Source organism: Gossypium raimondii, chromosome 6 (assembly GCF_025698545.1).
Source record: "Gossypium raimondii isolate GPD5lz chromosome 6, ASM2569854v1, whole genome shotgun sequence".
Taxonomy (NCBI): domain Eukaryota; kingdom Viridiplantae; phylum Streptophyta; class Magnoliopsida; order Malvales; family Malvaceae; genus Gossypium; species Gossypium raimondii.
The window spans coordinates 58,202,075-58,213,261 of NC_068570.1; the positions used below are offsets into that span (position 1 = coordinate 58,202,075).

The window sequence follows — 11,187 nt, forward strand, 5'->3', positions numbered from 1 at the left end:
ATGCAATTGATCTAATTATGCACATAATAATTCAAGAGGAAAGTGTCTGGTTCTAAATGATTATGCACATAATAATTTTTTCTTGAAACCCTTTTAATTATAATAATATTTTATTATTATTAAAAAAATTAAATAACGTCATATTTTTAAAAAAATCACATGTATTGTTCATAAAATGTTATTTACTATTTAATATAGCTAATATTTTGAAAGTTTTATGATTCTATAAATAAAATATTTTTATTATTTCTTAAACCGTAAATATTAATTTTATTATAAATTAATTTTATTTAATTTTTAATAGTAAATAGACTAGTTTGATCGAATCCCTTAATAGAGGGACTTAACAAATATTTTCACCATTTAATTATTATTACTAGCCTGAGCTTAACATATAGGGCTCTCTCTGTTTTTTGTTATTGTTCTTTTATATAGGTATTGTTATAATGTATATATATTGAAAGGTATATTTATATGAACTTTATACATTATAAAGATGATATTTCTGCTCTTGTAACCTAAGTTTATCAGCAACTTTGAATAACAATGGTTTACCAACAATTTGGTACCATAATTCATTGAATGGTTCTGAATATGTAAAACTGTATTCATCTTTTGAGTAGTCTGCCTTTATTCATTTTGAAAATATAGTCATAATCAATTATCATTTCTATATTCTCGTTATTGTTTATACTATGGATTTTTGAGAATTTTTCTTTAGTGTTCATCTTATGGCTTTCATCCATTCGTGATGTATTATTCTTATTTTTATGAAACTATATTATTATATCTAATTATATATTTATAGTTTTATGTCAGTTGACATTTAAAATCAAAATAATAATAGATGGTAAAGACACGAAATTTTGTGGAGGGAGATAGTACCTTAGCAACAAAAGCTGTTAGGGATGATGAGCTGACATTGATATTTTGTGAACTTTGCGTGAATAAAGTCAATACTGGTAATAGACCGACAACTCATCTAAACTCAAAAGGATGGGAAAATGTAATTGCTCTTTTTCAAGCAAAAATAAAAAAAAATTATGGAAAACCTTAATTGAAAAATAAGTGGGATACATTAAAAAAGGAATGGAAGTTGTGGAGGGAGTTGCTTAAGGAATCTACAGGTATTGGATGGTGTCCATCTAAAAAGACAGTCAATGCTACTGAAGAATGGTGGGCTACAAAAATACAGGTTAGTGTTAACTTTATCATTATTTTAATGTATAAAGTTTATTGAAATTAATAATTTACAATTATAAAAATCTTAGTATAACATTTAACATTTAACCTGCTATGTAGGAAAATCCTGATTTTAAAGGATTTAAGAAGAAAGGAATTGAACCACGATTGAATGAGTTAATGTGGCAAATGTTTGGTGGCATTGTAGCCACTGGAGAGAATGCATGGGCACCTTCATATGGTGTTCTTCCAAGTGGGGTTCCTATGGGAGATGATGCACTTAATGAGAGATTTGGTGATTCAGATGAACATAGTAACGAGAATGAAGGTATTCCTCCTGATGAGGTACCATCAAACCCTTCTCATGAAATTCCTAATCGAAGAAAGCAAACACTTGGGATTGTACATGGTAAAGGAAAAAAATCAAGTTCAAGTAGAAAATCATCAAGAATTATATTAACTACTCAACTTGAGAAATTGTGTGGGAGTCTGGCTAGTCCAAGAAAGTCAGTGAATGAAATTATTTTTCCTCATTCTCAATATACTATTTCAAATGCAATGGAAACTTTGCGTGTTTTGGGAGATGAAATTCCAAAAAAAGATGAACTGTACTATTTTTCCATCAAAGTGTTCCAAATACCGGTGAAATGAGAAGTGTTTTTAAACTTAGATCCAGATGTTAGGGTTTGGTGGCTTCGACGTGAGTATGCTGAACAAAATTCAATTGCATCATTTTCATCCTTGGTAGCAACATCCTCATTTCCCTTCCAAACATACCATCAACTACCTCCAGCATAAGAATTATTATTGTAATATAACTATACTACTTTTTTATATGTAAAACTAATGTATGATATTTTTTATGTTTGATATTTTTATGCTATGCTTTTATTCAAGTTTCTGTGTTGTATAGAATGTCACAAAATATTAATTTCTTTTCATTTGATTACTTTTTCAGGTTATGGATGAATTTAACAATATGTATAATAGTTTTAATATGAATTATGATACCCCTAAATTAAGTGAAGAAGCTCAACGAAGAATAGCCACAATTGTTACCCAAGTTGAGCACAACAATTATCATGAAGAGGAAGAATATGTGTTAAGCAGTGTATTAGTACACCATGAAACTTATTTCATTATGCAACCGCGTATGGATTCAAATTATACAGGTCAAATGTGGGTGGACGAAGTATTAAATGGGCATGATGATCATTGCATGAATAGTTTTAGGATGCCAAAAAATATATTTCACAGCTTGTTGCATTATTTGCAAACAAATTATGGCTTAAAGCATGGGAAAGTATCGGCGATGGAGAAGTTAGCATTATCATTGTACATTCTTGGAAATAGAGAATCAAATTCAAATGCTATAGAGCGATTTCAACAATCTGAGGAAACTGTTAGTCGAATTTTTACTGCTATGTTGCATATATTTGCTCGAATGGGAATAGACACGATTAAACCCACCGACGGTCAATTCGAGGAAGTACCGAACCATATTCGACACGATACAAGATATTGGCCTCACTTTAAGGTAAAATTTACACAATCTTTATATTTTTAAAATATAAATTATTTCTAACTTTTATCTCATTACTTGTATTTATTTTAAAGGATTGTATTGGGGCCATAGATGGAACACACATAAAAGCATGCATTTTGCCTTCTTGTCAAATGCCTTATATCGGACAGAAAGGTGAACCAACTCAAAATATTATGGTAATTTGTGACTTCAACATGTGCTTTATTTTTGCATTTCCTGGTTGGGAAGGAACATCATATGATAGTAGAATTTTTTTGCAAGCACTTATTTCCACACCCTCCACCAGGTTGAACTTTAATTTTTTAATTAATCTTTACATAAAAAAAATTAAAATTTTTAATTTATTTTTTTTTGCTTTGAAATTTTTTTCCAAATATATATGGTTTAAAATTTATGTGTTCTAACATGAAATTAGTTATACTGTAATAATATTTTTAGTTGACATGTTTAATTTTTTTTAATTTATCTCGAATAATTTCACTCGATTCGACTAGACTCAAATTTTATTTCACTCGACTCGATTCGAAAAAAATTCAAATTGAATTAGGATCATAAAATAGAACTCGTGAACTCGATTTCCTCAAAAAATTTTTCACTTGAAGAGATTATTGAGCTGAAGATTAGAACACTCTTAATTGGGTTCCAACTTATTCAATATGTTCTGTTTACTATGCAAAAATTATGGTATCATATTTTTCTTCTTCCCTCTAAAGTTAATAAGCTGTGTAATTCTTCTCTTTGGAAAGGGTATAAGCCTTCTGCTAAAGGGTGCCAAAGCTAGTTTAGATTTTGGGTCTCAAGAACCTTTCGGTTTGGAACAAAGCTTGCATGATGACATGTTTGTGGCTTATCCTAATCAAGGCTGGTTCTCTTTGGGTGGTTTGGTCTGAGTTATATGTTCTCAAGGGTGCAAATATTTAGCAAGTACAGTCTCTACCTAAGCACAGCTGGACTAGGAAGAAGCTTTTAGAGCTTAGGGATGTTATGTTAACAGAATTTGGTAAAGAACTTGTTATGGTACTTTCTATCACCACCTCAAAACTTGAATGGGCTTGGGATAGATTCTATCGAGCTTGCATGATAATTGATGTTTGTATCGTGTATGGGACCGCATAGACACGTGTTAAATCTAGAGTAAGAAACGTGTTAACATGCATGAGACCTACCTAATATATCACATCAATGAACAATACTCGTATCATATAAATAGACAAACTTCACCACCAGAGAAAAGCACCCTACAGAACTAGACAAAAGCCTGACAAAACTTCTTGGCATAGAGTGGTATGAGGGAGCCCTACAATTTCAAGACATGCATCCATCACATGGTTGGCAATCCAAGACAGATTGCCTACAAAAAAAACTCAGAATTCTGGGATGGGGCATTCAGGATGAGTTTAGATATCATTTATTTGCTTCTTGTTCTTTGTCTAAATTGCTCTGGGTGAGAATTTTGCTGGCATGTGGAGAGTTTTTGTGGCATGAATCTTGGGCTGATGTGTTGAACTGGGTTATGAAGTATGGGAAAGGGAAGTCCCTAAAGGCAAGTTGTTGTTTGTCAATTGTATTATTTTTATGGTAATCCTCAATATTTATGCATTTTATCAATTTAGTTTTGATTAAATAAATTTAGTTTAAAACATTTATATATTTGGTCACTCTGGTCCCGATTTAACAAATTTAACACAATATTTATACAATCTATCAATATTTACACAAAATATAGGGATAAATCTCAAAAGTAAATATAAACTTTAATCCAATGTACAATATCATATACAAACTTTGATTTGGTACAATTCTATATATACAACTTTAATTTCGATTCAGTTTTCACGTAACACTTGCAACATTATTTATGCAATACTATTTTTGTTGAAGCCACGTGGAAATTGTTGGTTGACATTTTACTAAACTAAAAGAAAATAAGTTTTAATGTTTCCACATAAAAATATATTTTTGCATAAATTTAAATTATTTTTCCACTACTATAATGATAAAAAATAGTACCACATAAATAATAGTGTTAATAAAATGTGAAAATTGAATCAAAATAAAAGTTTCACATACATAATTGTACTAAATCAATGTTACTCTATAATATTATAAATTTGATCAAAATTTATGTATAATTTTGAGATTTATTCTCAAAATATATAAAGATCGAGGACTAAACTTATTATACCAATCAAAATTATGTATGATTGATAGAAAATATTTGACCTTAGTTATCCATTCTCAAAATTAACAGAAATTAAATTACTCTATTTTTTTGTTTTTTTTGGAAGGGACCACTTTGGAAATTGACAGAAATTATGGAAAAAAAGACAATGGAAAAGTTGGATTTTGATGGTCTCATTCAAATGCTCATCTCACAAAGCAATAATCATTTTAACTCAAAATGTCTGTCAAAAAGCATCAGTTAAAACTGAAGACCAAACATGAAACAACCTAAACAAGATCCTCTACCACTCATAAAAAAACATGCTTTCCATATTACAACATGCCCCAATTTTGCTGCCAATCCTAATAATAAACAGCCATTGTCAATACAAAAACAAAAAAAAAAAACAAAAAAAAAAAACAAATTACACATACAATTTCACATCTAAATACTTCGGTTTTGTCCACAGCATCACCCGTCTTCAGTCTTTTCCTGCTCGGAATCCTTCGCAGGTTTCGAATCCTTCTCTTCCTTAATTATGTCTGAGTTCTCTTCAGCAGCTGTTATCCCGTCATCGTCGCAAACAGTTTGCGGAGTCTTAAATAGTTCATTGCTTTCTAGTTCAGTTAATTTCTCTTTGGACTCACCTTTGAGTAGCTCGAGGACTTCAAGCATGGTAGGTCTTCTGTCTTGCCGATTATCGGCACAAACAAGTGCGATGAGGATGATCCTTTTTAACTCCTCTTCCACATACTTCCCATTCAGTTTTGGGTCTGCCATTTCATCGAACTTCCCTTCACAAGCTAATGGCAGTGCCCATTCGGAAATCGATCGCTTCACTGTTCTATTCACTTTCTCGAGGGGTTTCTTGCCACTTGCAAGTTCTAGCAATAGAATGCCAAAGCTGTACACATCGCAACTCTCCGAGGCTTTTCCTAACATAGCATATTCAGGAGCAAGATAGCCGAGGGTGCCCTTGACTCGAGTAGTGACATGAGTTGCACCGTCCGGGATAAACTTAGCAAACCCGAAATCAGCAACTTGAGGCTGGAATTCTGAATCCAGTAACACGTTGCTAGCTTTGATGTCTCTATGGATTATGTGTGGGGTCGAATGGTGATGAAGATAGCTGACGCAATCAATTGAACGAGGTTGAGGTTAACATTCGTGTCGGAACAAGTTATAATACAGAAAATAAAATAGGGTCCAACACTTACGCAATTCCCTCAGCAGAGCCAATAGCAATGTTCATCCTTCGGGTCCAATCAAGAAGACATTCCGATGAATGGTGTCCATGAAGATGTGAATGCAAGCTCAAATTCGGCATGTAGTCGTATACAATCAGACGTTCTTGACCTTCGGCACAGTATCCACGTAAACTCAGCAGATTCTTGTGTCGGACTCTCGCCAATATCTCGACCTCAACGGAAAATTCCACTTCGGCTTTGTTGCTCCACACTTTCAATCTCTTAACTGCAATCTGCAAGTACATAATTTCAAGGTGAGAACGAGCAGGGGCGAAGCTAGATGGGAGCAGGCAGGGGCCTTGGCCCCCAAACAATGAAAAATTGCCCCTATAGTTCCTTGAATATTTTCAAAATTTTAAGTTAATTTAATGGTAAAATTGTATTTCGGCCCTTCCTAAAATTTAAATTAAATTATGCCCTCCTGGAAAAAAAAAGTTCACAGTTTAATCCCTTAAAAATTGTAAATTTTACATTAATACAATGACAAACTTACATTTTTAGCTCACTCAAAAATTTATAATTCAAATTTGGCCCCTCTAAAAAATTTTGGCTTCACCCCTAAGAACAAGGACGAAATCAAAATAAAGGTATCATCCAAATGGCTATTAACGGATACCATGCAGATAGAGACACTCCTACAAGCATGTCTGTGTTTAGAGAAAAGATCAATGCTATTTTGAAAACCTAAAATTCCATCAAATACTGAGGAGACCGCGCGATGATTTATGACATGCATTCGACAATTTTTATTTTCCAAGTGAACTACTTCGAAACCCAATTCATTAATACTACCTCAAACCAGAGAAAAGAATGGTACAACAACATAGATTGATAGACTGCCATTTCAACTTTCAAATGGTAAACAAACGAGTCCAGCAAAGTCCAGTCCCCACCAACCAAAGATCAGTCATTATAGCATGATATTTAACACCGCTATCAATGCAAATCCCATCCTAGAGAAGTTGAAATCATATTTTCAACGAAGAACTCGATATTGCAACATATAAAGTAAAACAGATGCTCCTTTATGCTACTATATCAGTTCTTACAAATAGTAAACTAGATTCAGAACTAAAGATTAACGCCCGAATGAACAGCGGCTATTACCGCAATTTTTTCAGATCAACAATCTATTAACTTGAATTCCAAAACCAATAAATAAACATATCATGCATAAGGAAAATTTTATTCATATACCTGTGATCCATCCCATAGCTGACCCCAATATACACTTCCAAATCCACCTTCTCCAAGCTTGTTATCATAATTAAAATTATTGGTAGCTGAATGCAATTCTTTCAACGAAAAAATCCGCCATGCCGGTTGCTTCTTTCCTTTCTCCTTCTTCCTGCAGAATCAATATGAGGTTGAAACCCAAACGGCGGACACACGAAAACATCATTAAGGTAGCTTTCGAGATAATGACATTCATGATTATTCTTAAATCACAGTTACATTAGATGCGAATTTGAAATACGTGTTCGATCATAACTAATTTAATCATAATGTATGCATTTCATTCTTACGATTTACTATTCAAAACCAAAATTTCAGTCAAACTCAAAAGACCCTTTTCTTATAAGATTAAGAACAATATATCCTGGTTAATTTTACTCCTAGATATGAACATTTAAGCTTAAATAAGTATTTTCTATCTCAAATTACAGTTCCAAAAGGGGGAAAATTCAAAACTTTAGGTTACCTTCTTCTTCTTCAACAAAAGGAAATGAAAATCTAATCAATACCCAGAAAATATTTTCCAAAAACTAAAAAAAAAACCCAGATTTCTTAAACCCTTACAAACCCTAAAAACGAATCTAAAACCAAAATTCACTAAAAGAAAACACCTTCCAAAGGAAATAAAAATCTCCAAAAAAAACGATAAAACAATGATAATAGATAGTAAATTAATAATAGACTTACCGATCCACACCTTTCCCACAACAAATCATGGAACAAAACGCCATTATCAAACCCAAGATCCCAAACCCTTTCTTAAATCCCTTTTTCACTTTCAAAGACTTGGTTTTTTTTTTCTTCTATTGGTAGTTCAACTCTCAACTTCTTCACTTTCTAAGCAACAGATTCTGAAGAGATGCTAAACATAACGCTTTTGAGCAGTGAATTGCTACAGAAGAACATGGTTTTCTTTATGGGGTTTTGTTAAATTATTATTTCTTTTTTTTTGGGGGGACGAGGATTTGCTTTTGCTTAAAAGAGAATGTTGCAGCAGTTTTCAGTTAAAGTGAAAAAGGGGATGATGAAGAAGGAATGAAAAGGAAGAAGAAGAGTATAAGGGAAGGATTGTCTCTTTGTTTTTGCTTTATGAGATTGGATGCTGTTGGTGCTACAGCAATGGCTGGTTTGTTAATGGGGGGTGGAGCTGGTTTACCTTTTTTCAATTTTCAAATATCAACATTGCACCCACTTGGTCCCATTTTCCAACTATTTTTCATTTTTTTAACAGTTTTCGTAGATTCATGCTTCCATAGTTTCTCCAATGGGAAAATATGGAAAGGACATTCAAATTTGATTAGCTTTATGATTACTCAATGTAATATAAAAATATTTAAATTTTGAAATATGATAAATTAAATTTTGATTAAAACTACTACTACATTAATTTGGAAAGGATCACTTGACTTTTAGAATTTTTTTTAATAATTTTTAACAAAAATAAAAGACCAAAAAATTCAAAGAAAAAACTTAAAATTGATAATTTGAATATCATTAACGAGGTTAGATTAGTCATATATGCCATTTTTTTCTTTAATTTGTCAAATAGGTCGATTTTAGTGAGATAGTATGAAAGCTCGTCTACTTTTTGCACAGTTGTTAGGAAAGCTTGTCCAGTTGGACGAGTTTTTGTTGAAATGTCAGGGAAAGCGAGCCTAGCTAGACGCATCTTTTTTGGAATTTTCAGAAAACGCTTCTAGTTGGGTTTACTATAAAATAGAAATAAATTTACTATAAAATAAATTGATTTTTTTTAAAAAAAATTATGTTTTATTAACAAGGTTTTATTTTTTTCTTAAAAATTATATTAATATAAAATAAATAATTACTACACTTTTTTTTCTTCTTTCAACATAAAATAAAACAGACATCAGTTATATTTTTATTTTAATTTCTTTGTTTTACTTTCCATAACAAATTGTCAAATAACTTCTCAGTCCTTAACTTATAGTTGTTCTTACAAATTAATCATCAATTGATGAGCCATTAAAGCTTTAGGGAAGAACTTATATTTGATTGGGACTATATTTCTTTTTTTTTTAATGACCAAAAACAATAAAATTGGGACTCAAATTACCTATAATCTCTCTCCAACCCATAAATAAGAGAATAATGCGTTACAATACGCTCGAACCCACGTCCTATTGCATTGACAAATTCAAACTACCTATAGTCCCTCCCCAATTCATAAATAGGAGAATAATGTACTACAACGTGCTTGAACCCACGTCTTCTTACATTAACAATAATATCTATGTCAATCGAATTAAAGCTAAATCGAAAAAAAAATTCTTAACTAACACCTACAGTGACCAAAGATATAAATATTTGAAATAAACAATAGGATAAGGTCATTTTTTTAATAATAATTATTATTGTATATATTTATCTTTTATATATTAAAAAAATTAAAAAACAACAAATGGGGCAGGTCACAATCACATATGAAACAAGTAATTGCCATGCATGAGATTAATATAATTTAACATGTTGGCTGATTTCACTGACAGCAACATCTGGGTTGTTATAATCCGCAGCAATTGCTCTTTTTACTTAACAAACAAGAAGGTTACCGTTTTCTATAATTAAAATAAATTATATTCATTGACGAGACTGATAAATTTCAATTCTCTAAAATAGAAACTTTTTTTTATTTAAGTTCTTTAAGATTTTAAAAATTTTAAATTAGTAAATATAAAATTGCACGTTGACTTCTCTTAAAAATAATAAAAATTGATTTAATCCCTTAAAAATTATAAATATATTGACTATTAAAATTGTGAAATTGCACTTTTACTATCATTAAAATTTACAATTTAATTTGAGATCCCATAAAAAAATTTCTGACTTAGCCCGGTTATATTATTTGATTATATTTTAATTTTCTTAAATTTAAAATTAATAAAAATAAAAATATTGTAGGATTTGAACTTGAACTAATTACATTTTAATTTACCACTCAACTAAAATATTAATTTATTAATTTTATATTTTTAATTTTACTATGTATATTTTATTATTTCCATCATTTGTATATCTATACTATTATTTAAATTTTATTTATTGTAAGTTATTTTTAAATGCATATTTATATTTAATATTTATGATTTCTACACGCGCATATCTGCGTGTTAAGATTTTTAATTAGTATTAAAAGAATATTTGTAATTTTTGATGATATTTAAATAACAAAATGAAATTGTATTCAAATTTGAATGAAATAATATAGTGTGGATATTCTCTCCAAATATTTTAAATCTAAATTTATTATCAGCAAAAGAACTGGAAAAAATAAAATTAGGTAATAAATTTGGATATTTGAATTAGCGAATTTCAAAAAATATTTGAATAGCGAATATTTTACAATAATATCTATTCTTTTAAACACAATATGTTTAGAAACTACTAGATTGCACTGAAAAATTATTACGTAAAATAAATAAAATTTTAGTTGAAATGATAAAGTTAATATATTAAAACTATAGTATTTTGGGTTGAGTCTCATCGAGAACAATTTTTTCTTTATATCTTACATTATCTAAAACCCTTGTAGTAATATTTATTATTTTATAAAATGAAAGGGTTTCAATAATTGTTGAATTTAGTATTCGATTGATGGGTGACACCAACTTAACCAATCTTTTAAATACAGTATAGAGATAATATCTAAATTTAAATATTATCAGCTAAACTACCATGGAAGTCCCTGTACTAAGAGTCGGGTTGCATTTTGTCCCCTCTACTCAAAAAATAGGCAAACTAGTCCGTTACATCAGATTAAATAGCAGTTTGGTCATTTCTTTTAAAATTTT

General features: G+C 30.4%; 2 protein-coding genes across 2 annotated transcripts; one reads left to right on the top strand and one right to left on the bottom strand.

Annotated features, from left to right (window-relative positions):
* Positions 1–847: 847 nt before the first annotated feature.
* LOC105772150 (uncharacterized) lies at positions 848–1,833 on the top strand. The gene is made up of 3 exons (XM_052632107.1): positions 848–1,006; positions 1,088–1,195; positions 1,303–1,833. Exons 1-3 carry the CDS (start codon positions 848–850, stop codon positions 1,831–1,833), a joined length of 798 nt encoding a protein of 265 aa, XP_052488067.1.
* A 3,239-nt stretch (positions 1,834–5,072) lies between these two features.
* On the bottom strand, positions 5,073–8,570 carry LOC105773505 (PTI1-like tyrosine-protein kinase At3g15890). The gene is made up of 4 exons (XM_012595479.2): positions 8,063–8,570; positions 7,337–7,487; positions 6,110–6,372; positions 5,073–6,021 (listed from the first exon to the last, which is right to left on the bottom strand). The coding sequence occupies exons 1-4, from the start codon at positions 8,104–8,106 to the stop codon at positions 5,364–5,366; spliced, it is 1,116 nt and encodes a 371-aa protein (XP_012450933.1). The 5' UTR covers positions 8,107–8,570; the 3' UTR covers positions 5,073–5,363.
* Positions 8,571–11,187: the final 2,617 nt, after the last annotated feature.